The sequence below is a fragment of the Antechinus flavipes genome, chromosome 6 (genome assembly GCF_016432865.1).
Source record: "Antechinus flavipes isolate AdamAnt ecotype Samford, QLD, Australia chromosome 6, AdamAnt_v2, whole genome shotgun sequence".
Taxonomy (NCBI): domain Eukaryota; kingdom Metazoa; phylum Chordata; class Mammalia; order Dasyuromorphia; family Dasyuridae; genus Antechinus; species Antechinus flavipes.
This window is the reverse complement of record NC_067403.1, coordinates 201,018,862-201,045,832: the sequence shown is the minus strand read 5'-3', so window position 1 is coordinate 201,045,832 and position 26,971 is coordinate 201,018,862. Positions and strand designations below refer to the sequence as shown.

The window sequence follows — 26,971 nt, the reverse complement described above, 5'->3', positions numbered from 1 at the left end:
CACACATAAAAATATCGGTGGCAGTGTTGTTTCCCTTGTTTGAATTGTCAGCTCCTTGAGAGACTTGTGTAGCTGGGGAGCTTCCAGACTTAGTATTTATCCTTAGCATATGTATTCTTAGTACAGCACCTGATCCCCAGCAACAGATGCTTAATAAATGCTTGTTGATTGATTGATTGATATATCCTGGAAGGTCCCACCATCCTAACTTATCAGAATCTTGTAAATCTTCAGGCCATCAACCAGTTTGCAGTGTGCCAGGCCCTAGTGCCGGAAAGATGAAGGATGGAATGGTTCCTATGTCCTAATGAGTAAAGGGAGGAATGAATGATGTACTTTGAATTGTCCTCCATTCCATTCAAGGTTTTCTTTGTATCCTCAGGCAATTAATCAAGCAATCAACAAACATTTATTGACTGTTCAGTATGTACCAAATGTTGACTGTTGGGGATTCAAAGGCAGATCAAGGTTCCCAGTTCCCAGAGAGCTCCCGTTCTATGGAGGTGTGTCTTGGGGGAGGCCAGAGAAGTTGAGAGGCTGCTGTGAAGGAGGGGAGGCCTTCCAGGCCTGGGAGGCAGCCAGGACAGCCGGAAAGAATCGTGAGAAAGAGGGTTGGAAAGCTGGGCAGGAGTTGGAGAGCTTCGCCGTCCAAGGAAGGGCTTCTGCTTGATCCAGGAGGGTGTATTGCAGGGCAGTGTGGGAAAGGGTGGCGTGGTCGTCTGTGGCCGCCAAGCATGGGATGGCTCGGAGGGAAGGCAGGCCGAGGGCGGGCAGCTGCTGGGCCCACGCCCTGTCTCGGGCATCTGAAGGGAACAGGAGGAGCCACGTAGTGCAAGTTCAGGTGTAATGTGTAAATGGAAGAGGTCAGACACAGAAATGGAAAAACTGGAGAGGGGAGCGACCATTGGAGCTGAAGGGGCCCGCACTGTGCCTGCTAATTAGCTTTGTGCTGGAGGTGGCTTGTCCCAAGCCCCAGGTTTGAAAGTCCTATCTAAGAGCTAGCTAGGCTTTCAGGTTTGCAGAGCAACTTAGAAACATGAACCTCATTTTATCCTCACAAGCCTGGAAGGAATTCTCCCCATTTTAGGGGATAATGGTAGCTGAGAGGTATTGAGTGACCTCTGGGGCTGAGGGGGCTGGTGAGGGCCCCAGCCTGATTTCTCCACTGGCCAGCTTCCTGGCTGCCTGAGGCCTCTCTGTACCAGGGTGACGAGGAAGAACCTGCCTGTGCTGCAGAGGCCGGGAGATAGGAGAGGGTGGGACCGGGACATACCTAAGGAAACAGGGCTGGCTGGCGGGTTCCCCTCTGGGATGCCAGGGGAAGCCCCTGGCTGGCTTGGACAGAGCCTGGCAAGGCTGGAGGAAGTGCCAAGAGGCCCAAGCTGAGGGCAGACGTCTGCATGTTGCCTCTTTGGAAATTTGTTGTCTTCAGCTATTGAGAAATACTGCTAGTCACAGAAGCTCTGGGTTCTCAGGGCGGGGGGGACGACAAATTCCATTTCAGAGGAAATGTAGTGGAAATAATACAGTGAACAACTTCATCTAATAACAGTGTCTGTTCCTATTTTAAAAAAACAAGACTCCTGTGGTCATAGAACAAGGGTTTTCCTCTCCCTCTGAGCAGCAGTCAGCCCTATGGCCTCCCTCGTTCTGGAAGCTCTCTCTCCCCTTGCCATCTAGAACAGTCTCCTGCCCGGCAGCCGCTCTAGGTCTCCTCCTGTTTTTCATTCCCCAGACCTGGATGTAGCCCAACACTCCGTCCTGCCGCTCTTTGCCATTTGCTTTGCTGAGCTCTCAGCGCTTTCATTTACCAGCACCTCTCTGCAATTAACTCCTGGTTCTGCATCTCCAGCTGTGACTTCTCTCCGGAACTTTTCTCCATCTCTCATGTAAATTTAAGATATCATTACACCTCATTGCCAGGAATGCCAGGCAGAACCGAATTCAAATCCAGCCTCAGAGGCTTAGTAGCTACATGACCATGGGCAAGTCACTTAATCTCTTTCTACCTCCATTTTCTCATTTATAAAATGAACATAATAGCCCCCACCTCCCAGGGTTGTTGTGAGAATCAAAGGAGATAATATTTGAAAGTGCTAAATAAAAGCTATTATTGTCATGAGGAAGAGGAGGAGAAGGATGTCGTTTGATGATTGTTTAGTTAAATGTGGAGAAGATTGGCCACAGAGGAAGGAATTTTCTGACTACAGCAGCTCTCTGAGAACTGTCTGCTAAGGCCTAGAGAGGCTGTCTCTGAGTTAAGAACATCTACCCCTGTGAAATCCTGGTTCTCCTGAAGTATGAGAGTTGTCCAGAGGAAATGTTGTCATCCACAACCCTTCCCGACTTTGGGTCAAGAATGTTGGCTCCACAGTATTGAACTAAATTTTGCAACGCGGAGCAGCATGCGCATTGCTAAGTCCAAGTACCAGCTGACTGACTACCTTTTGCCTGAAGATAATATTTGGATTAAATGTTCCCTCACCAGAGATTTAAAACCTGGGCATTCTCCATCTATGTAGAATGGCTTAGGAAAAGGTTTACCTGCTGAACAAAGGATTCTTCAAATGGAACAAATTGAAATTGATTGTCACAAGACCAAACCCTGGGAACTAGTCACGGGACTTTAGGACATAAGCCTCATATTTCTCTCATCTTACTGGGTCAGAGCTAAATTCAAGTTGAGGCAGGGACATCTTAACAAAGATTACGAGCTTTCTGCTTGAATCTCCTTTTGTGCTGTCTCATCATAGCATTAAGGGGGTCTTACAACAGGGTCTCCTCCACATGGCATGAGCCCCCAGACAGACACTGAGCTATTTCTTTTGTGACTCATTTGGTAAAGGCCCAGAGAACCAAAATGACACATGAGGACAACCTAGAGAACAGAAAAGCTTCTCTGAAGTCTAAGTAGAAAAGGCCCAAATAATGCTGGCTTCTCAGAGTTCCTCATCTTTAAACTTTATGCCTCATGCTTAGTTTAGTGTTAATAATTTAGATTAGTAATTTGTGTAGAGGCTGAGATGTCATGATCATGAATTTATGGGGGGAGAGAGAGAAATAATTCAGAGACCTCAGTTAGGTTCTATGTATACACTGGAAATACAATGAAATTCAAAGTGAAAAATAGGATCCATTAAATAACAGATGTATAACAAGTCAGTGATCTGTGTTCACCTTTGGAAAGACCTAATATTTCAAATTCGAGAAGTATGTACTGAGCAACTACTATGTACAAGCCACTGTGTTAGGAATTAGGGGAGGGGGCAGATTCTGGAGGAAAATGCCAGCTACAGACATACCAAGTCACTCCCCACTTACAATTTATTAAGGGTCCTTATTACGATCAAGTTCCATAGGGGACATAGATAGTACCATAAAAGAGATATGCCCATAGTGCTAAGGAAGGCAGAAGGAAAAAATATTCATTTCCAGCCAAGGATCAGAGAAAGCTCGGGAATCTGGAGCAATTGGAGACAGATCAGTCTCTTCAGTAGAATCTGCGAGCTGTGATCTTGTAAGACTAATGGTCTTCCTGAGGTCTTGAGGCAAATCCTTATCAGAAGTTATCATGACCCTAAGACTCCGGGTGGAGGTGTTTCTCTCCCCCCTCCCCCTTTCTGAGCCCTCCCCTCATCCGGATGGGACATGTTTGATAAAGAATTGATTCAGGGGAAAATCCAGCAGAAAACATCAGGTCAGTGGTGATGGGGGACTATGATCCTGAAGAAGCCCTGGGGGGCGGAGGGAGAACACTGTTGCTGTGCCAGACTTGGCGCAGAAAGCTAGGAAGTAACACGATGAACTCAAAAGCACATTTCCCTGACAGTGACGCCTCTTGTAAGAGGCTTGGAAACCTGGTCATCTGAGAGAAATGGGAGAAAACATGTGAAAGCTGGGGAATAAGGAAAGAACGCCCACTGCCCGGGGGTGGGGAGGAGGAGGGCAGAAGCCGGAGATTAGATGATCTAATGTGCATCTTTCATCTCCTGCTTTGCTCTGATATTGGTAGTTGGGGATCTTTGGCAGATAAACTTGGCCACTGGCTCCAACCACAGCAACTGGAGAGAACATTTTGCCCTGAGGTCTGTCCCCGACTCATGTGGAAAATACCAGAGTTGGTGCTTCCTACAGGGTCTGGCCGGGAGCTTTCTCCCCGTGGGCCCGGGAGGCTGCTTGTTTCCCAGAAGGAAGGAACCCCCGCCGCCAGCTCCCAGAAGAGCAGGAGCTCTCCTCCCCGAGGCCGGGAGGCAGGCCCCCCACGAGGGAACACTGCGTCTCTCCCTCCGCACAGGGCATCGCCCCTTCCCCCTCCTCCAGAAATGCCCCACACAGCTTTGCCTGGGATAGCCCCCCTTCTTGTGCCCGCCATCCTACCAACATGTATTAATCCCCTCGTGGTCAAAAGTCGGGCCTATAAGGCCCTCCGAGGGAAAGCCACGCGAGGGAGTAACCGCAGGGAGACGAGCTCGGGGAGGATGGAAGCAGGAGCCGGCTGCCTCCTGCCCAAGAGAGGCTCTCCTTCGGCACCGGCCCCCCCAAGTGACTCCTCTGGAAGGCCCGAGGCGGGGGGCAGCGGGTGGGTGCACAGCTCTCTCCCTGGGGCTCCCTGGGCCTCGGCCGTCCCGTCCAGCACAGCCCTACCTGCGCTCCTCTTGCTGGGTGCGGCCCGTGGGACGCCTGCCAGGGGCCAAGGATGTTCCTGTGCCCTGGCGGCATTCTGGCTCATGCCCCTGAGTCACGGAGTCGGGGATTGGCTCCGACAAACGTTGAGACTGCCGGGGAAGGGTGAGCGCTAACGCTGTCTCTCTCCTTCTTTCTAGATTCCTCTTTCCCAAGTTTCTCGATCAGTGTTCCCAAGGTAAGTAGCAGGCTTGACTCTGTGCCTACACAGTAAACTTGGTCTTTCAAGGGTGATCTAAACGTGATAACTGGGCTCTGGAATTCCTGAAGACCAGTTCTCCGTAGTTGGGCCGAAGTTCAGAGTTCGCCAGAGGAGAGCGGTGACCCGCCATAGTTTCATGTCCTTTTATGGGCCTAAGTCAGGTCTTGTCTTTGGAGGATGTTACCTACTCTTCCTGCCTGCCTAGACCGAGTCAGCCTTAGGACACACGCCAGGCCCCGTTAGTGTGGCCCGGGGGGACGGGGATCCCTGACCGGGGGCCCCGGGGGCCTCTAAAAGGATCTAGTTAGGATCCCTGGGCCCACGCTGTGAAGCCGAGCGCCCCCGGAAGGGACGGGGCTCCCTGGGGTGGAGGGAGATGAGTCTCCCATTGTTGCTGGCTGTGCGTGGTGCCGGGGCTTCCTGAGTAGCTCAGCACGCAGAAACCAAACGGAAGCAGCCTCCCCCACGTCCCAGCTGGGCCCCTGAGCCTGCTGCCGGCCAGCCGGAGAGCCCCCCACTGCCCATGTCCCTGGGGCAGCAGGGTCCGCCTGGGGTGGGCCCTTCCGGGGAAGGAGGCGGAGAGGGCAGGGGGCGGCAGCAGGATGCCCCCCTTCTTGGTTGGGGTGGGGGCTTTGTCAGAATGAGTCAGGCCCTGGGCTGTTGCAGGAGCCCAGCTCCGGGCGCTGGCTGCATTTCATCCTCAGAGTCACTTCCAAAAAATGTCAGCAGCTGACCTCGGTGCCCTTGTCCTCCTGGCTCTCTCTGCTTATGTCCTGCCTCCCCCTTTCCTGTTTTTATATAAGTGACAAGAGCAAGTGATTCAGGCTGCCAGCCTCTGAGCTCTGTGCAGGCCCGGGCCGGGCTGAGTCCTCTCCAGACTCATTCACCTTGACCTCTGACACACCCTGACCTCTGACATACCTTGACCTCTGGCACCGAGACTGGTGGTCCTCAGGCCCCGGGAGGTCTGCTCTAGGAGCCTTGCCATTCGCTGGTAGCCTGGCACTCGGCAAACCACAATTGTGTGGCTCGTCACAGGCAAAGCAGGTTGTGTGTGTTGTTCAGAAGGAAAGAAGGGTGGAGGCAGTTCTCCCAGGCAAGGACAGAAGCCTTAGGAGATGGATGCCTTTCACTCCTTAAGGCCCTGTAGGTCTGGAAGCAAAAACAAAACCAACTCCCAGGGGCATTATTTGTCTGGGAATCCATCATTGAGAGCTATCGGTCTATCTACAATCTATGCGCTAGAGTGAGAGGGCTGAAAAGGGATCCCTCCTTCAAAGGAAATGAGCACCATCTTTTTAGGAAACCTGAGCCAGCCTGAGAGAGGTAGCATCTTCCTGGTTCATAAGCATTTCTTTCCTCCCCCAAAAAACCCACATCCCCTTATTTTTTCCCAGGGATTGAGCTAATTGATATCTTAATTTTTTAACTCCATTTAAAATTAAAATTAAAAACGGAATGTACTGTGGGTAGCCTTTCCCCCAAGAGTGTGTGAAGTACAGACTCCAAGAAGGATCAAAAAGGAAGCTAACCATGGTTTAAAAGGGACATCAAAGCAGCACCCGGCTTTTCTCAGAATTCCCTCTTTTCAGGGAATAAAAAATTAGAACTAGAGAGTCAGCCCTTTCTCTTGCTTCATAGGCTAATAAGATGGACTTTATCATATGGCCCCACAAGCCCCCATCCCTGGGATGCAGGTACTTGATTTGGGCTCCAGCTATGGGCCTCTCTCCGAGTCACCTTTGCCCTCGTCAGGTGAGACAGCAGGTTTAGTGTCGTTTGACCATGGACCCAGAGACAGAGTAGCTGGTCAGGATAGGGATGAAACCCACCACCGTGACCTTGGTAGCTCTGGACTCCAAACACCTGAGTTATGAAGTCTGACCTGCTCAGCAAACATAGTTATTTCCCTTTGGCAAGTCATTGTTTGCATAGCTGACCTGAGGAATGCTGCAGGGTAATCCGCCTGGGCCTGCATGTGCAGCGATGAAGATCTAGGGAGCCAAGTTCTGGGGCTTTGACCTGGAGAGGGTCACCAAACCAGGAACCAGGTTTGGATCTCAGTCCCAACGAGGATCAAGATTCTCTTCTATCAGAGGAGCCTTATGGCCGATTGGAAAAGCTAATTCCTAATAATCTGTGGAGCTAGTCGGCCTCCCCTCTTCCTCCTTGCCCAGCCCCACCCTCGAGCCTCCCTTTTCCACACTGCCTCCCTGCCACCCCGGGAGAGGAGGCCCGCCTCTCCTTGCTGGGGCTGGATTATCACTGCTCTCCCTTCAGGTGCCTGGGGGGGAGGGGAACCCTCTAGTCGCCTGTACTCTCTCCAGTTCCCCTTGTCCAAGACCGCAGGGGAGATTGAGCTCCCCAAAATTCCCTTTTCTCTTCAAAAATTCAGTCAGGGTTGGGATGGGGGAATAGTTGACAATAAAGCTTACTGCGTTTCCAAATGATGTGAAACTGAAAGGAATCATTAATGAAGTAAATAATAGAATTAGAATCTAGAAAGATTTCAACTGATTAGAAAGATGCGCTGAGTGGGATCCGATAAAATGTCTTAAGAACACTATGAATTCCTACAAATGGGAGCCAGAAAATCAGCTCCTTAAGTAGAAGAGAAGGAAAGCAGACAGCGCTTACAGAGGAACAGGCCTGTGGGGCTCCCCAGAGGCCCCTTCCCCGAAGCCGTGGCGGCCTCGGTCGGGCCGGGTTGGAGCAGTGTGCTCTGTGCTCTGGACCACGTTTAGGTAGGGCACTGTCAGGCTGAGCCCGGTGACCTAGATGGGAACAGGACTGGAACCCTCAGCGTGGGAGGGCAGGGCAGACATCACAGCCATGTGAAAGCACTGGAGGACGCTCACGGAAGAACCCGACTTGATCTGCTTGGCCCTAGAAAGCAGAGTGGGAGCTGCCGAGCGGCAGCTGCCGAGCGGGCTCTGGCTCAGATGAGGAAGCAGGGTGCCTTGGACGCAGTGTCCGGGGATGGGCTCTCTGCGGGGGCTTCTGCAGGCCGGAGACTGCCTCAGCTCCGCTCGGCTCAGAGATGCTTTGGTTCTCTGCTGCTTCCCTTGGGGGATTTCCTGTCCCCCGGCCGTAAGGTCACCTTCACACCCACTGGGGTGTGGAGAGCCTCTGAGGCTACTGCTGTCTTCTTCATTGCGACTCATTACCATCTGGCCTTGGTGACCTCCCCACTGTGGGCTCGTGTCTCTTCCAGAGGGCCCCCTCGGTGCTCCCTGCAGTGGAGCCGCTCCAAGCCCTAGGGTCTCTGGCCCACGGCCTGCTTCAATTGTTGCCTCTAAGTTTGTACATCAGGTCTGCCTTTGTCTCTGTCCGGTGAAGCTTTTGCTGCACCACAGCTCCTTATTGTGAACTGCTTTAAATCGTGAGGACTTCATCCTTGACTCTCCAGAAATCTACGGACAAAGCCATGCTGAGTTCTGGAAGAATAGGGTCCGGGGGGGGGGGGGGGGAGGAGGGTTAAAGGAGGTGACATTGAGAAGATCTGGGCTAACCAGGTACTGCAGGATCAGTCCCAGATGCTGTGAGGCCGTTCGGGGGCACAAGGGAGAGAGCTCTCAATCTGGAGCTGGGAAGATCTGATTCAAATTCAGCTCCAAGCATGTCATTTAACATGTCTGCCTCAATTTTCTGCTATGTCAAATGGAGATAAAAATAGCACCTGTCCAACAGGGTTGTTATGAGAATCAAATCAAATAATACTTATCAAAAGGATTCTTAAAATGTTCTATTGACGTGTGCTAGCTATGTGAGCATGAAGTCTGTTGGCGTTACCTTTATTTCGTGTGTTTGCCAGCTAATATTTGCTGAGTGGAAGGTGCTTGCGGGGCCTGCTGATCGAGCCTTAGCTCCAGCTGAGAGCCCAAGGTTCCTCCTTCTGAACCAATGTGCTGTAGAAATAGGATGTTGGTAGAGCTTAAGAGTCACTGAAAGAAAGAGATGGACAGCATCTGTTTGAAAGAGTAGCAAGATTATTAACCTGTCAGGCATCCTGAGTCTGTCAGTTGTTCAAATCCTGAAATCCTTCTCCTGAGGTCCAGATACCATCCCCAGCTACTTAGAGGACTTTTCCCCTAGCTGTTCCGCCAGCAAATCAGACGAAATACTTGTAAAACCTAACTCACGCATTCCCCTAAATCTGCCCCATATTCTGTAGTCGTCCAGTTCCAAAGAATCCTACTTGAGGTCAGTTGGACAGAGACCTCTTCGTTAGCCCAGATCAGTGTGCCAATCATGTCCTTGTTATATGGCTTCTGTAATTACAGCCTGCTTATTAATCTGATATTTGGTGGCCTTGCTATCCATGGTGAATACCATGCAGGAGCCATTTTCAGTCTTCCTCGTAGCTTGTTGTTCCTTGGGGTGCTTTGCTGAAAGGATTTGAACCACTTTCAGAGGTTCCTGGTGCCTGGGGAGACAAGAAGGCACATTCAGATGCTCTGCCTTGGTGGTCTCAGCCTGACTTTTTGGCTTTCAGAGAGTCTGGCTTAGCTTCTTTCTTGCACATCAGAAGGGATAGAGCTGAGAGGTGTAGAACACACCTACTTCACTTTCAACATTACATGCAGGGGGAGAGGTACCAGGTTCCTGTTGGCTTCAGCTTTGCAGTATCCCTTGGATTCATCCATTGTTACCTCTTTGCCATAGGAGTTCATTATCATTTACCAGAGCCTGGTCTCTTCAATCCCTTCTAATCTGTACTTCACACACTCCGGTCAGATTGATCTTTATTTTGCATTTATTTTGCCATATTTTTCTTCAGCTCAAAAACCTCCAATGACTCTCTTTTCCTTAAGAAAAGTTCAAAGTTCTTATCTAGCATTCAAGTCTTTCCTTAGTCTGGTACCACTTTATCTTTCTACCCTTATCTTTTACTCCTACCCTTTTTTTCTCCTTTACTCCAACCAGGTGATAGACTGCTCACTATCCCAAGGACATATCATATGTGGTTTTCTAATACTGTGTCTTTACTCACACCTTTCCCTCCTCTCTCTCCCCACTGAAATCCTACCCATTTTTCAAGACCCAGATTATATTTTGTTTCATCTATGAAGTCTTTTTGGATTATCCATTAAGTAAAAAAAAAAAAAAAAAATCCTTTCTTATAACTCTCATAGCACTTAATTTCTCTCTTTCATGCCCTTGTTGCATTTAATTTTGCATTATGATTTCACATAAATGTGTTATCTTCTATTTTATATATAGCCAATTCTTTGAGAATAGAGATGATGTATTTTATGTAGCTGGAATAAATAGGAGCCATTGAAGAAAACAAAAATTGGAACAGCCAAAACAGTATATAAAGAACCAAAATAGTGTCTTAAGTAGGGAAGGGAAAAGAGGGTTTCAAGAGGGAGAGAGTCATAGTGTCATATCCTTCAGAGAGGTCAATGATACTGAGGACAAAAAAAAGTCCCATTGGGTTTGGCAATGAGACCGGCAGGAATGATCTTCAAGAGAATGGTCTCAATAGAAGGAAAAAGATGAAAAATCAGCTTGCAAGAAACGGACACTGCAAACCATGTACTCCCAAAGTTTGCAAAGGAAGGGAGAATAATAAGGTATTTAGGGTTAGAGTCGGGAGGCGAGAATTTAGGTTAGCAGCAAATGAAGTACCCTTTTTTTCTGCACAGGCAAAACCTGTTCCCCTAATGGGCTGGAAAAAGGGAGATCCTGAAGATGTAGGAGGAAGAAAACAAGTGAGAGAAAGCAAGGGCCTCAATCTTGTGTAAATGTCAACTGATTAACTTCTTCCACTGTAACTGTGACATGAGCATTTCTCTCTTACCAAGGAAAATGTGCTATTGGAGGTTCTTTTTGTAGTCTGAAATGTTCTTGGTTTTGTTCCCCAGGTCTGGTAAGCAATATCGTGTTCACTAGTCACACCACGGAGCAGAGGCATCCTCTCCTTGTGCAGCTGCAAAGTCTCATCCGAGCAGCAAATCCAACTGTAGCTTTCATTCTTGCTGAAAATGGGATAGTGACCAGGTGATTACTTATTACTCCCCAAACCTTCAGAAGCCTCCGGCTCTTCCTGCCAGCCTGGGACTTAGGGCTACCTAAAAGAGTGACCTGCTGCTTAAAATACACGGTCATCTTTTTGGTATAGTCATTTTCACCATAGACTTTCAGCTGTATTTCAGATTTTCACACTGGTGTAATTCCCTGAGGATTTACTGGAGCTGAGGGAGAGAAAGAGCATGTTTGAAGTCAAGGGCAGGGCAGAACGACCAATGTACCTTATATTCAAATAATGTTCTGAGGCTTCCTCATTTTTGAGAATGAAATCTCTAGGTGAGAGTACCTTCATATCAGCATTAGGAAGATGGGGAAATAGCATCAGTTCAGTTTGAGGGGCAGTTAGCCCAAGTTAAGTCAGAATTTCATAGATTTGATTCCAAATTGCAAAAATGCAAAAGAAGAATTGCAAATTCTAAATTTGCAAAATGCAAAAAAGACTGAAGGATTGTCTTTAATACAGAAACATTTTAATGAAGTAAAAATGTACTAGTAGTAAATTCAGGTGAGATGAAATAAATATATTTTTGTGATTTTATGATTTTCATGAATTGATTTTTTTCACATATAATAACTTCATGAGCTTGGATATGTCCCTTCTCACCTCCAAACCACAATTCCTCCCCCCCCCTTTTTTTTTTCTTAATGTGGAGGTGAGTTAAACTACAAGATTTCCTTTAAGTTCTAAAATAAGCTATAATCTTAAATTGTTTTTTAAAAATTGTACATTGGGACTCCTGCTTCCAGTTATCTTGGACCTTTTTCTTGTCATTTCCTACAGGAATGAAGACATTGAGCTGATTCTTTCAGAAGACAGTTTTTCAACTCCTCAGATGCTGAGAGCTCGCTATTTAATGTTCCCTGGCTGGTAAGTATAATATTTGAGAAAATAAGACAAATACAGACAGTCTTTACTGACCAAAGAAATGGAGGGAAAAGGTGGGGGAAGAGAAGAAAACACAAGTCCCCCCCAAGATGACCAAACCTTGTGGACAGCCCTTTTTTATTGAACATTTGGGGTCCTGGGGCCAGAGTTTTGTGATACAACTGGAGAAGCTTGATGGATGATGTGCCCAGCAGGAAGATGCTGCTCATCATCAGCAACGAATTTTCATAGCATTGCTTTTCCTCTGACTCCTGGCCAGCTTGGGTAAATGGCATCAGAATCGGGGCATCGCCGTCTCAAAACTGTAATCAGCCCAGGTGGAAAATCAGAGGAAACCCTTCGGTTTTCTGTGTCCCTTCTCTTTCACAGGCAGCCTTTTGGACTCCCACAACGGTTGCCAATTCATAAGTGGATTTCCATTTTTCTCTTCTGCCTGGTGAATTTTTTATCAGGAACAAGATAAAAATGCACAGCAATCTTTCTTTTGAAGAGATCGTGCTTCCAAAGAAAGTCGAACTTTTAGTTTCACTGAGGGATCCCTGGACTCTCGATGGTACTGTTAGAACCTATAGTCGGCCCATTTCTGACCCACATTTTTGGACTTCCTCTTTCTAAGACATCTGTCCAAACCCAAGGCCCTCCTCTTTCTTCTGTCTTTAGTGGTTGATATTCTATCAAACTGTTTGGATGGCTGGATCAGGAAGTGAGACACTGAAACAGAACTTGGAGTGTGATGCTCAAAGTTGGTTTTCTGTGTTGACTGTGGGAACAGCTTAAGTCTAGGGGTCAGCAGAGGCGAAGCCAGGACCGAGGAATTCACAGGCCTTGTTGCCATGTGCAGTAGTTTGCAGAAACAACATGACTTCTTATGCCAGTTGAAATACTTTGAAATAAGGGTTTTTTCAATGTAATTTGGAGTTTTTTTTTTAACATCCTCTCAGCCTGTAGCACAGCCTTGAACCTAGGAGGGATCCAATAAATATTTGTTGCCCAAATGAACTTAGTACAGTCCTCAGAGATGCCTGGAGTAGAGTAAACTGCCCCTTTTTTTGTTCACCTAAATAGAGACGTTTCCAATGAGCTCGTGTCCAGGGTAAGCAGGGGCCTGCCCCCCTCACTCTGTGCTAATTTTCTTCAAGGCTGCTCACAGCCTGATTTCACTTCTCAGGGGGTGGGGGAAGTGGAGGTCGAAAGGCAGACAAGACATGAAAGCCCAGTTAGTTAGGAAAAGAGTAAGAGGAGAAGCGCTCCTTGTTGCCTCACCCTGGTCTCGGGCATCAGGGGCGCTGGCAGGTCTTTAGCACCAAGAAGCCCCCCACGCTGAGCCAGGAGCTCGCTGCTGGTGGGAGGCCCTGCGCAGGCCCACTTGTGCTTGCTCTCCGGGCTTGGGGCCGGGCGCTCCTGCCCAGGCTGTGGGGCCTCTGCCTCCATTTCTGGGCCCCAAAGGAGGGCCCTTGCTGGCGCGCTCCGTCCCGGCTGCTGGATGCGGAGCTGATGCTCACGCCCCGGCGCAGACGCTTCTCGGGACGGCTGGCTTCCGGAAAGCCCGCTTGGAGAGCTGACCGAGGTGCCCTTGTCTGGGCCGCGGGCCTTGTTCTACACCCTGGGAAGGAGATTTTAGAGACGTTTTCTTCCTTCTGATAGCTCGGGGCTCAGGCCATCACAGCCTTGGACCCCACCCCCAGAGACTGCCGGTCCTGCCCCCTCGGAGTCCCCGGGAGAGAAGGTGTGCGGTAGGGCCGCACCCGGGGCCGGGCATGGGGGCCGCCAAGCCACGGGCTTCTTCCCGCTGCAGCGGCTTATTTGCCGAGGCAGTGCCCTTCGCTCCCACGTGTGCCCGTGAAGTACCTGCTCCGGGCAAGGCTGCCTCGGTAGAAAAGGACCCGATAGTAAATCGCATCTCCTTGGAGTAGAGACTGAGGTTTGTGTGTTCTTACCTCTCAAACGACGAAGCACAGTGACGGCTGGAAGGGGTCTGTCCTAAGATTTCCATCCCCTTTCAGCACCTAACAGAGTTCTCTGGACACAGCTGGGACTTAATGAGTTTTGTTTAATTGAATTTGGGCTAGAATTGGAGTCACCGAAGGAACCTCAAAGGTCACCTGCTTTGTCTTTCCACCCAGAACAGGGTTCTCAAAAAAAAGTGTGTTCCCATAAAAGTTCCCATGTAAGGCTAACAAGTAGGTATTTTCTGAGACAAGTCCCTTGATTATTTTGTTTTGTTTTTTGATGAGTGACTTTCCAGGTCACACAGCTAATTAGTATTGGGTGTCTGAGGTCCTCCTGACTCCAGAGCTGGTGCTGTGTTCTCTGCAATAGCCGGCTGCCCCTAGTTCCTTTGATTGTTAAAACAGCTTTTTAGTTCTATTTCTTGAGCTCCCTCTGAGTTCTACTCAGAGCTAGAACTCTATACAAAAATAAATAAAAGGGCTCTCTCCCTGCCACTAAAGTATTTGAAAATACTAAGCATGTCTCCTCTTCCATCCCTCTCCCCCCACCTAAGAGTTGGCTTGGAGGAGGAACCACCAAAGTGGCAGTGAAAGTGCAGAGAAAAGAAACAATTGAATGATGTTGTAGAGGCTTCCTGTGGGGAGAGAGCATCAGAGGATTAGCATTAGCTAAGAGTGGAAGTGTTTTCTTCTGAAACAGTTGGGAAAAGGAGGAAAGCAGCTGAAAAGCTTGGCTGAAAGCTGTGGAGGAGCTCTTGCGGATGAGCTTAATTTTCTTGTTGAAGAAGGAAGCTAAATCGTCCTTGGAAGAGTGGAGTTGGCTGCTTAAAGCTAGGCAAATCAAGAAGGCTTAAGGACCCACTGTGGGCCGGTGCTAAGGAAAGGACAAGTTTAGAACTGTTGTTGGAGCAGTGGAGGGGCCTGCCAAGCTCTTGCTAGGCCCTGGGCAGCAGTGCATTCCCATTTCTCCAGTGGCATCCAGCAGACTGGAAACAGGACCCGGATGGATGTCCAGGGCTGAGGACTGGGAGGTTGGCAGAGATTGTGGGGGGAGAGGCGGAAAAAAAAGGGCGCATTCCAAGAAGTGACGAGTTAAAGTCCCAGAGAGACAGTTGAAGGTAGAGTAGAGCAGGGATCCTGGGATGGAAGTCATGATAAGGTTTATGAACAGGTTTAGGGTTGGTGAAGGGAGAGAAGAGAAGGGAGAAGGGGAGGTTGTGGTTGGAGAGAGAAAGGGCAGCGTGCCGGCTGGTCATTGTGTGACTGGAGGTAGGTAGGCAGGCTTTAAGGGGAACACTAGACACTTGGAAGGGATCCCTGTGGTTTCTGCCTCTCATTTCTTCAAAGGGGGATTGTGAGCAGCCCTCCACTATGGCCAGAATTCTTTTCTGGGGCAATTTCTCCCAAGATCCCGTCTCAGCCCAAGCCAGTTCTTCCCTTTGGGTCAGAACTGGGTGTAGAAAACTTCAGTGAATAAAGTGGGGGTGCAGCAGATGGGAGCCCTCGAGTGCGATGGTCCCCACTGCTGCCTCTGACACAAGCAATCTGGTGCAGAGTGTGTTTCACAGCCTCCCACTCTCCGGGAGTCTCCTGATTTTCTCAGCTCTAGGAAACAGTTGGTGGTGGGGCCAGGTCTTCATCCTGCCTCGCCATCCCTTTGGGGAGGCCCTGCAATGGGGGGCACAGGAATCGGCCTGCCAGAAGCCGTGCCCTGTCAGAAGGAAAGGCTTTCCTGGAGGGGCAACAAACTAAAGGACCACATCCCTCTCTTCCCATCAGTCAGTCTGAGGGCGCTTTCCCAGACCTCCGTGGATGGGAAGTTGCTCTCTGAGCCATCCCAGTCTCACAACTAATGAAATATCTTGCCGGGAGCTCCCTGGAAGTCAGCAGAAGGTGGGGAGTATCTTCCCTCTCGGGCTTCCGGAGGAGGGAGTATCCCTGGCTTTCTTGGCCAGTGGGAGTTCATGGATTTCCCTCAGAAAGCCAGTCCTTGGGAGAACAGAGGGGGGTTCACTATTGGATTCCCCAACAGAGCCTAGTGTTACAGGGATACAAAGGCCTTTTAGGGAGACTGTTCTTGTCATAGCTGTTAGTATTGGCCAATGTCTACTTCCTGGATAAGAGAGATCAGTTTGGCTCCTGGAACAGACTGAAGGCTCTCTTTCTTTGTTCTATCTTGTTTGTGCTGGATGTTTGTGCTCAAGTATAAATGAGATCTATATCTATATCAGTTAAGGCAGGTTGGTAACCTTCTGCTCCCCTACCTACTCCCCTCCTAGGGTGACTCCCCTGGCTTCCCCTTTTGTTCAAAGCAGCTTCATTATTAGCAACCATAAGAAGGGGAGTTACAAAGACCACCAATTGTCAGGAAACCAGTTGAAATGTTTGGAGGTTTTTCTCTTAGTATAATAATCCTAAACCCATATCTGCTACTTTCCCCAGTCTAGAAGATGGCTCTTTTTCCTGAGAATAGCAGAGATCTTTCATAGACTCATGATAGAAAGGTTGCTTGAGTTTTCCCACCTGTAAATTGGAAATACTAATGCTGACCTCACTTACAATTTACAGATAGAAGGTGCTTTGTAAATGTTCAACTCCATAGAAATGGAAGCTGGCAGCACGACCCTTCCCCTTCTTCCAGAAAGGGTCCCAAGTAGCACCCTGCGGGAGAGGAGATGGGGGGTAGCGCCAAGATTTCACAGTCCCTAAAATGGCAGGGAAGGTAAATCACTTCCCCTGGACTTTGGAAAATCTGTTGTGGTGCATGGTGAACACACAGTCCAGAGCCGCTGTAGCTGCTAAGCCAGAGCAGAATGTTAGTACTCAACCCCAGGATTGGGGAGGCAGATCTGAAATGGGCAACGCAAACACCTTGTCCGCCAGCTTCCCAATCCAAAACACACACTAAGGAGACACACAACCATTTATAATACTCTATACAGAAATGAAAATCAGGTACAATATTAATATTCAAAAAACGAATCATGTTTTCAAATTTGTATTTGTTTGAAGGTATGAAGGTAAATTTCGTGCAGGGGCTGTCTTCCCACCAATGGTTCAGATCTGTGTCTGGTTTGGCCGTCCCTTGGAGAAGCCTCGTTTTGTAGCCAAATGCAAAGGTAAGTCTCCCTGAAGTCCCTGGGAATGAGAGGAAGGAGGAATTTATGCCTGAGAGGCAGGCTTGAGGCCAGCCTAAAACCAACTGCCCTTTCTCTGGATGAGGTCTGTACTACTTAAGATCTGAAACCTGTAACCCAGATCGGCCTGAACTTCTTCAGGAGAGTTTCATTGTCCCATGTTCTGCTGAGAGCTGGGTCCCAAGACTATACAGCTGTTAGAACCAGGCTCCAGATTATTTGTTCTTCATTTTGGAAGAGGACCATGACCTCAGGGAGATGATGCCATGATGTGCAGGTGAATTGGATTTAAATGAGGGAGGGCTGTGCAAAGTCACCTGCCTCACTTTGCCCATCCGGGTCCCATGGCCTGAGAGAGATCAGAAGTAGTCTTGATGGCCCTGGATGCAGTGGGAGACCTAAGCATTTTAAAGCCAAGGCCTTTCTCAGGTCTCAGTCAGATTGGGGCGATACCCATTCAACCCTCCAGGTTTCTGGTCACAACAGAAATAATTGCTATTTAATTCACTCTGAGCCAATCAGGGCCCAAACAATAATCAAGTGGGAGAAGCAGGCCCCACATTGATTTGGCCAAGTGGGAAGCTAGAAAAGAGGTAGGCAGTCAAACTTAGAGAGTTTTTTCAGCCTCTTTTTTTTTTTTTAATCTATTTATTTTTGCTGAAGCTGTTGGAATTAAGTGACTTGCCCAGGGTCACACACCAAGGAAGTATTAAATGTCTGAGACCAGATTTGAACTCCTGCTGACTTCAGGGCTGGTGCTCCATCCACTGTACCAACTAGCTGCCCCTCAGCCCTTTTTTAATAAGCAAGAATCTTATTTCTGAGCTCCCTTTGTCTAGGCTCTTGGGGCCTTGTCTGAGATCTCTTGGTCTACCCATAGAAAAAGCTCCATTTTCTCTTTTAACCCTGTCAACGAATCAGTCAACAAGCATTATTAAGCATCTATTGTATGCTAGGCACTGTGCAAAGTGCTAGAAATAAAAAGAAATTTCCCCCAAAACATCAGTCCTTAAGAAGCTCAGTCGAATAGGCAGTATGCAAACAAGTGTATACAGACAGGATAAATTGGGACTCATCTCAAAGGGAAGGCGCCAAGGGTAAGAAATACTAGGAGAAACTGCTCACAGAAGCTGGGATCCCAGGAGGTAGAAACAGAGATGGAGAGATGGAGGCTTCCGACATGGGGAACAGCCAGGGGGTGGAATCAGGAGGGGAGCGTTTCTTGGGTGAGGAACATGAGGAGGCCAGTGTCACTGAGCATGGGGTGTGTGGAAAGGAGTACGATGGAAGAAGCCTGGGAAAGCATGGAGAGACTAGCCAGGAAGGCCTCTGTCTTTGGTCCTGCGGGCTATGGAAGACGGGCAGCACCGTCGGACCACGCTTGAGAAAGGGCAGTTTGGCAGCCGAGGGGAAGACAGACTGCAGCGGGGGAGACTGCTTAGGACAGTGTCAGAGGACAGAAGGGGCCTCGGAGGAGAGGGAGGCCAGCAGGCAGGACACTGACAACCCTTTGCTCCTCTTCCCAACAGCAATCAAGTCCTTGCTGCAGGCGAGCCCCTTCTCTGGAAATGTCTACCACATCCTGGGCAAAGTAAAGTTTTCAGGTAATTGGAGGCTTAAGCTTGGGAACACTCCTCTGTGAGTCCTTCCCTGAGGGACCTCCTCGCTGGTATCTTCTCCCTACCTCTGCAGCTAATTACATGCTTTCCAAACTAGAATCCAGATTACAAGGGTGTTTGCTACATTTACTCACCCTTATTTCCTTTCCCTAGCAATTATTGCTCCGCCCATTTCAATTGTGAGATGAATGAATGAGATCTCCCACTCTTTTGATGGCTGGAGATCATGGGCCTTTGGCAAGACTTGTCCTGTTTCTGCCAGTCTTTTTTGGATCTACTTTTGCCCCAGATTTCCTTATTTGAAGAAAAGGAGTATAAAGGGTGGGAGGAACGCACCAGGGGAAAAGGTTCCCTCAGCACGGCCACATTCTCTTGGTTGCTGGAGACGGAGAGATGCTCTAGCTGAGGAGAAGCACCTCGGCTAAATGTTCCGGGAAGGCTCCAGCACTGTCTCCGTGCCAGACCAGAGGCTGAGTCCTAACCAAGACTTCTGTTCCCAGGGAAGCCACTGCAGGCTCAGAGGGCCCTCGGGAGAGAAGTACCTGGTACTTAAGCCGTACCTCCCGATAGCCATAATTGCCAGGCTTGTGTGGGAATGCAATCCCCTTTCCAGCCTTCCTCTAGCCCGAGCGAGAGCTGCCATCGGGCCTTACTCGGCCTGTGCCTCAGACTATTTTGTCTCCTTGCAGACTCAGAAAAACTGATGGAAGTTTGTCACAACACACTCATGAATTCCTTAAGCATTGTGCCGGCTCTGGAGGGTCCTAACCCACCCCCAGATTCCCGCGGAGCTCCTCGAGACGGCGGCGCTCAGCAGGAGAGCTACCTCGTCTTCATCGGCTGCTCTCTGAAGGAGGAGAACGTCAAGGACTGGCTGCGGCAGACTGCAAAGCAGGTGTGGCTCCCGTGGGGCGGGGACATTCCTGCTGGGCACTGGTCCCGAGGTGGGCACCTTCCCTGGCGCTCTGGCCCCCACTGGGGTAACTTTCCATCAGCCCCACCCGGGGCATCAGTGGATCCCCTCTCCTTGGGCGAGCAAGCCCGGGAGATTCCAGCACTCCCTCTTAGTGGCCTTTCCAGGACAGCCTAGGCAGGCAGCTATTTGAATTATGCCAGGGTTTTATAAGAGCGGGGTGGATAAAGAAAAGGAGAAAATATACAAATGCCTTTGCTGTGACACCGGCCAAAGCAGAGGCAGGTGGCTGGGCCAAGTCCACTAATTCAAGTCCCTGTCAATGAAAACCAAACTGTTGTGGGGCAGCCCTTTGAGGCTGTCAGCTACCTGAGAGGTGGGGGCATTTTGAGGGGAGCCCCTGGTCTTGTATGCACACAGTTTTCGTGTCCCAGATCAGCCTCCCTTGGATTCTGCCCTTGGAGTGTGTCTGTACTAAGACTTTTAGGATAGATGAAGACTGTTAAAAGCCCCAGGTACTACTCTGTATCTGTACAAGGGAGGGTATCAGCTTTGCTAGCACCAGAGTAGCAAGATCCCTAGGCTGGTGTGAGCAGGCTCTCTCTCCCTCTGCAAGGGGCTATCCTTTTGCCAGAACCTTTCACCTTTACAGAAGGTCTTCCACCCCCGCCACTGTCCAGTCGGATGGCACTCACCCGGGGGGCTCTGCTCCTTTGCTGACTGTGCCCCTCTGTTGCCTACTCCATCTGACCTCTGCTCCTTCCCTGATTCCTAAATTTCTACACAGAAACCCCAGAGAAAAGCCCTGAAAACCAGGGGGATGCTGACGCTACAAGAGATCAAGAATATTCACGTAAGTTGCCTGCCCAGAGCTAGACCTAGCCTAACTTAATGAAACTGGGTGAGAGTCCTCGGAGCTCTTGAAGATCTATGGGCACTTTAGAGCCCAAGCAATGAAGAAGCACCTTCCTGCCAGGAAACAGGTCCTTGGGCCCACCAATGAGCAGAGCCATTACTGGGACTCCAAAGAGAAACTGGGTAGAGTTCAGCCCCCACAGAGCTGATTTTGCTCCGATCCTGGTGGACTAATGAGAGCAGCTACTGGGTTAGGGGGAAGAGGAGCAGAGTACACTTCTGCCCCAAAGGAGCGATGCCGAAGGGGCAACAGCCCCCTGCTGCCGGTACAAGGGTCAGAAAGGTATTTGTTCCCCGAAGTGAAGTGGAGGAGGAGAGCGGGAACTAGCTCCACTGGGGCTGCTCTCTGTGGAGTCTGTATCCAGATGATGAAGGTTGACCTGTGAAAGATTGGGGGGAGGGGAGAGAAAAGGAGCATGAAAGAGGCGGGCTCTCGGCCTGGGAGCAAAGGAAAGGCTGTCAGAAACATCCGAGGGGAGACCCTGAGCGTGCGCAAGCCATTTTTGATGATCTCTGTTGTCTCCTACAGGTGAAACGCCACCTAGACCCCCTGCCTGCGGGTTATTTTTATAATGGAACCCAATTTGTCAACTTCTTTGGTGATAAGACTGATTATCACCCACGTATCCTTGAATGTCAGGGCTACGGAGAAAGCCAGGCTCGGGTAGATTTTCTTGTGGGAGGTTTGAGTTGCAGTCATTGTGCAGCCCGGGATCTACCTCTCCGGAGGGATTCCAGACCCCCTGCAGTGTCTGAGGCAGATCCGAGAGGGAACTGTGGAGGCAAACGCTGCATGGACCCCTCCGGCAAGCACAGCGCTGGGCCGGGGAGGAGAGTGTCTCCTCTTGTCCCCCTCATCCCCCTGCGGCTTTCCCAGGTCTGCAGCAGGGGAGGGGGCCAGCCCCAGGGGGAGGACCGGAGGTCTCAGAGGAGGCCGGCAGCACGGGCAGGCTGAGGCCAGGGAAAGGAGTCCTCATTTCAAGGTGGGAGTCGGTGAGTGGCTTGTTCCCTGGTGGGGGAGAGAGGGAAGGAGAGAGTGGGTGTGGTTAAGCTCTCAGTTACCTGCTTCATGATGCAGGCCCAGAACCTGCTGAGTTGCAGCAGATCACTCGATTGCAGGATTGGCTCCTTTTGTCTGGGGATTTTTGTTGGAGGAAACATGGGTCTTTTCCCTGCTGCCGGGCTTCTTAGGTAGAATCTGCTTCCCCTGACTTCCTCATTCTGGGGGTGGCAGTGGGTGGAAGGGAGAGGCAAGGGGCCATCCCAGCACCCATTGGACATTTCCTTTCCCTGACCCCGGCCCAAGACCTGTCCCACTCCACACGTGAAAGGCCTCTTGTGCAAGGCAGCTTCAGCCAGCTCCCCCTTCCTTTCTGCCTGCCGGGAGTGGAGCAGGGAGCAGAATCATCCCTTCAGGCTACTGATCATTAAGCATGTAGATTCCAACGGACAGCATTATATTCCTTAATTAGAAATTAGTAATGGACCAGTTTATGAATGATTATGTGGAAGAAGCAAATCGGGAGATTGAGAGGTACAACCAAGAGCTGGACCAACAGGAATACCCTGACCTATTTGAGCAGAAGCCCCCCCACTAGCGCAGAAGGTTCTCCGTGCCCAGGCAGAAGTTCCAGGGCACGTGTCCCAGCAGCAAGGCTGCCACCTCACATGTCATCCCTGTCCTCACACTCTGAGACATCACGGGCTTTCTGGCCTTCGGTGCTCTTGGATGTGTCCAAGGATGTGTTTCCTGGCAGGAAGCTGCTTCTTCATTGTTTGTGCTGTCTCATTTGCATGTGGTCCTGAGTCAAGATATACAGTGCTTTCCCACAACTGTCACCTGGACTCTTATTCCCTTTTCCGAGGGCAGAGGAGCGTGAGGGACTGGAGACACTCCATGCAGTGGTCTCAGGGTGGTTGTGAGCTGGCCCGGTCCCGTCTCGGCCTGAAAAATGAGCCTGTGAAAAGAGGCGTGGGCTGTTGTCTTGTGGGAGTGGGTTGGGTGCTCTTCGAGGTAAGGGAGTACCGGAGTTGCATGGACGGTCCTCCCGAGCTCGCTGCACCGTACCTTTCACTCCTCCGGCATTGCCCAAGTCTGGAGGAAGCCCCTCCCCCTCCGCCCGTGGCCGCTTATAAAGTCGCTGAAATGGAGAGAAGGTGGGACTTCTTGCCTCTTGGATAGAGCCCACCCAAGGGCCCAGTGTCCCCCTCTCTCCTCAGCTACGGTCAATGCCCAGGCCCCGAAGTCTGAGGACGGCCCATCTGGGAAACTCCTGGCCAGTCACCTGTGATATGAGAAGAAATGGCTGGTTTCCTTTCCCTTCCAGACTGGAAGAAGTTCTAATGGGGTAGATCATGTCTCCCAGAGCTGGCTTTCTTGCTTTTGGAGGCCGTTCCAGCACTGTTCCTTCTCAATTTAGGAAAAATTAAGGGAGGACATCGAAGTTCTTGGCTAGTCGGCACTATTTTGGTTTAGAGCCGTTTCTTAATTGCAGGCTTCCAAACAAGAGATAGGGGAGGGAGGTCAGGAGTCTTGTCTCTCTCCCAGATGCCTCCCAGGCTGGACTTCCCCCACATAGAGTCTAACTCTGCCTCCTTGCTCTCCCTACTTCCACGGAGCCTTAGATCAGCTCTGATAGGGCGGGGGAGGCTTGGGTTTTTACTGTGGCGAGACTTCCTCCCAGTCTTGGCCATACCCATATGATGCAATAAAACTTAATTGTGGAAAATTTACTCCAAATCCCCCAGCCTCCTCACTCTCCCTGGCTTTGGCTCCCAAGGGAGAGCAATGTCACCGTCTTCCAGCAAACAAATTCACAATATTTTTTGTCTCTTTTGCCCAAGGAAACAAGGATAGTGTTTGGGGTCCTACTATTCCTTCCATTGGTTTCAGTAGGACGTTAAAGCAAGTGTGACTGATTCTTGTTCAGAGCACACATGGCTACTTGGCATTGGGTGTCCCCCACCGCAGCCCCTTGGGCCGGACGTGGGCTCAGAATCCCAGGTAACCTTCCTGTTGTGGACTTTGGCGTCGTCATGTTGCAGCTTAACCCTTGAGCCCTCCCGAGCTTAGAATATAGTCTTGTGCATGCCTTAGGACTTGGTAAAACATGTGGTGTCTTTACAAAGCACATAGGTGACGCCATGATTGAGCTTTGGCTCTGGGGGGGAAAGCCTCGCCGCCCCAGGGAGAGAGCTCCGTGATGGATCCCACGAATTCTCCATGCATGACTGCATGTGGGTCTTCACTGTACTTAGTGCCTGCTAAGGTTAGTGTAGCAAAACTGTCTTCAGGGGCTTGCCCGGGTTTGAAAGCCGGTCGAAGGTATTGTGTTGGGGAAGATATCGATCTGTGTTTTAAACTGGGAAGACGAGAGCCCAGATTCTCTTCACCTGGAAATGTCGCACTGAAAAAGGCATCTGCAAAAGGAGGTGCCTGAGCGAGCGTCGTCTGCCAGACCCCGTTTGGCCGGCCACGACAAGGGACCGCGCCGCCGCCAAAGCCATATGGATCCTTCGTCGCCCGGGCAGCCACGCGCCTGGTGCAGGAGCGGCAGGGACGATGGGCCGCGGACTAGCTCCTTGTCTCTGCTTGGGGATCAATAACTGTGTAGACTTTTAAGTGCAATTGATTAAATAATAGATGAAGATACTGTAGCTTTTTTGTTTTGCCGAACTCTTTTTAAAAACTCAGAATTGTGCAGCCTTGGGGGTGGGGGTGGGGGACACACCAGTGGGCCAATTCATTCAACTATTGCTATGAAGTTTTGCATGAAACTCTTATTAGAGATTGGGGGAAGCCCCAGGAGCTCTGGGGTCTGAGAATTCTGCTGCACAAAGACTCCATTTTTAAAGAGAGCGTCGGCTTCCTGGCCTTGCCATCCATAGCATAGACCCTCACGCTGCTGTATTGCTCACTGCGCAGTGTTCTTGGTGACTGACTGACTGTATAATCCCCATGGAAAAAGTCTTTTCACCAACCTGTGGTACTGTTCCAATTTCCTCCCCTACGTTGGGATCAAAGACTATGTGATTACCTCAGCTCTGAATATGAAACTGTGATTTTGAAAACGTTCATTTTTCAATGTTTGAAGCCCAAATGGCAAAGCTGTGATGAGGGGTGACCGCTTGGAGCTGGGCGGGCCAGAGGGCAGAGCTCTCCACCCCCCTACTGTTCATTCCCTTTCCCCTCAGATTTGAGTGTGAAAGGGAGAAGCAGTGTTGGTGAAAGGACTTTTAAGTATAACACACACCATGTTAACGTAGTTGAAGAGTCTTAGCACATCTGGCTAAACTGTATAAACTCTTTGAGGACCAACGCCTGTAAATGGTGATCCTGGAGCTTGATGCCTATGCCAGGCCTAATTGGACCTGGTCTGGCCTCTGCTAAATGAACTCTCAATGAGGCTTCCAAAAGTGGGCCACCTCTTGGTTTGGACGGTGGCTCTCCCGTGGTCGCTCTGAGATGGAGGGTAGGCTGAGTCCCCCAGGCGGGAGGACCCTCGGCTACTGTACAGCCTGGGAGAGTGCCATCCCTCAGAGCGGCCCGTGGCCCAAAAGAAGTGCCATTACACTGTGTCTTATCTTTTTACTGTAGGGACAGGAACTGAAGGTTCCCAGAGTGCAGGCACGTGTCCTCAAGGGGTTTACCTGCTTTTTGCTGACCTTGTTAGCAGCTTAGGTTTTGTATCACCCGGAGTGAATGAGATTTAGAATTTCTGAAGTTATAGTTGGTTTGGTTTGGGGTGGGGGGTGGGGGGGGTGCAATCACCTTATCCAGGGACTTTTTTTAGTACCCTGAGCCAGGATTTGGACTGCAGCTGTGAAGCCCACAGGCAAGACCCTGAGCCCAGGGGATGGCCAAGGAAATTTTCTCTCCAGATTCTTTGGGGATTTTGGAGAATTTGCACAGTGGTAACCTCTGGGATGCCCTTTGGGCTTCTATAACCGGGCAAAGTTGTAATTAGGATAGAAGCTTCTAAACTGTGAGTGTCCAGCTGCCTCGTGGGGTTAATTGTCAACAGATTTGTAAATGCGTCTAACAATCTGGGTTAGACACACACTTCAGAATTGTTCAAAATTATCAAATGTGACCCTCGAGCTCATGGACAATGTGCCAAAAGCCACTTTTATACTAGCTTTTGATGCTTTAATATTTGCAACTTAAGTTAAAATTTTGTTTTTACAAACACTACTGTAACTTCAGTGAGACTGAATGGTGTGGTTGAAGCTTTCTGGCTTATTATTGTATTTATTACACTCAATTCAGTGGGTCTATAAAATTAGCTTCCACTTATTTTTATATTATTTGACATATTTGTACCTGCGGTTTGTGTCTGTGACTTTTACATTTGTAATTCAGACTTGACACTAAGAATCAATAAACTATTCACCGCTAAATCAGATGTCTTTTTGATCGTTACAGTGGGTTTGAGCAGGATTCAAGAGTGGTGGAATGTGGAGAAGAAAGTCAGAAGCCTGGGTTCGAAGGGCAGGGCAGAGTCAGGCCCCAGCAGCCACTGGTCTCTCTGCAGTTCCCTCGGTGTCCCCAGGCTTGTCTGTGCATCTGGAGCTGTTCCATTGAGTGGGCCAACAGTGGCCGTGCCTTCTCCCTTGTTCAGGCTCCAGTTTTTGAAGAGACTCTGAGAGACACCTCCCCCCCTTTACTTGTGGACACAGGGGAGGGTGGCTGTGTCCCCATGCAAGGGTGTCTGCCTGCACCCTATCAAAGAGACAAAGTGGGAGGCTTAGAAATGATGCAAAGATGAGGTGAAGGGCTCAGCTTGTATGATAAGGTTGGGGGAGGGGGAGAAGAGGTATCTTAGAACCAGGGCGGGAAATCTCCTTGCATTCAGTCCACAAAATTACCCTTGGAGAGACAGAGCTACACACAGCTGTAAAGATTATCCAACCCTTTCATGTTACAATTGAGAAAGGAGGCCCAGAGACGTAAGGTCACATTGGTATTAAGTAGTTGAACTGTGACTTTTAACTTGGGTCCTCTTAATTTGAAATCCAGTGATCTGTCAACTAAAACTCTCTAGTGTTCAGGCAAGGGTGGCTCCCTCGAAGAAGCTCAGAAATCTAGTAGAACAAATAAATAGATAACTAAAAAACAGAATATTACACGAAAAATCCATTAGGTGAAAAAGTGCCTTGTACAAACAGTCTGAAAGGTGGTTATCAAATTCTAGAGAAAGAGCAAGACTAAATGGAGGAGAGAGCAGATGAATTGAGCCTTCAAGGAAGAAGGGTTATCAGTATGCAAAGTAAAAAAGGGGGGCAGGAGTGAATAGTGGGAATGGGGCCTTCCAGGCATAGAGATCATTGTGAACAAAGGCAGAGACAGAAAATTGGAACGGGGGTGGCTTTTGGTGATGGAGAAGATGGAAAGCAGCTAATAACAAGTCTGAATTAGTAAAATAACTCAAGATTATATAAGGCCTTGAATGCCAGGTAAAAAGAATTGGAACGCCAATCTGGACAAAGTCACTTCTGAAGATTTTTGAGCAGAGGAAGATGGGACCAGCTCTCTGAATAAAATGCTTCTGGCAGTGGGTGAAGGACCAGATAGAAAGGGAAGAGAATGGAGATGGGAAGAGCACTAGAAGGTGGTCTTTGCAGTAGTCCC

At 49.6% G+C, this 26,971-nt stretch overlaps 1 protein-coding gene across 4 annotated transcripts in view; it reads left to right on the top strand.

The window, feature by feature from the left end:
• DNAAF9 (dynein axonemal assembly factor 9) overlaps positions 1 to 25,740 on the top strand; it is a 162,192-nt gene extending 136,452 nt beyond the window's left edge. For all 4 annotated transcript variants that reach the window (XM_051965843.1, XM_051965841.1, XM_051965840.1 and 1 more), the window contains 9 exons: positions 4,824 to 4,861; positions 10,756 to 10,891; positions 11,703 to 11,789; positions 16,769 to 16,875; positions 18,423 to 18,497; positions 19,202 to 19,407; positions 20,213 to 20,278; positions 20,870 to 20,963; positions 21,820 to 25,740. In XM_051965843.1, the coding sequence (XP_051821803.1) occupies positions 4,824 to 4,861; positions 10,756 to 10,891; positions 11,703 to 11,789; positions 16,769 to 16,875; positions 18,423 to 18,497; positions 19,202 to 19,407; positions 20,213 to 20,278; positions 20,870 to 20,963; positions 21,820 to 21,938 (928 nt within the window). In that variant the 3' untranslated portion in view covers positions 21,939 to 25,740. The remainder of the gene's footprint in view (positions 1 to 4,823; positions 4,862 to 10,755; positions 10,892 to 11,702; positions 11,790 to 16,768; positions 16,876 to 18,422; positions 18,498 to 19,201; positions 19,408 to 20,212; positions 20,279 to 20,869; positions 20,964 to 21,819) is intronic.
• Positions 25,741 to 26,971: the final 1,231 nt, after the last annotated feature.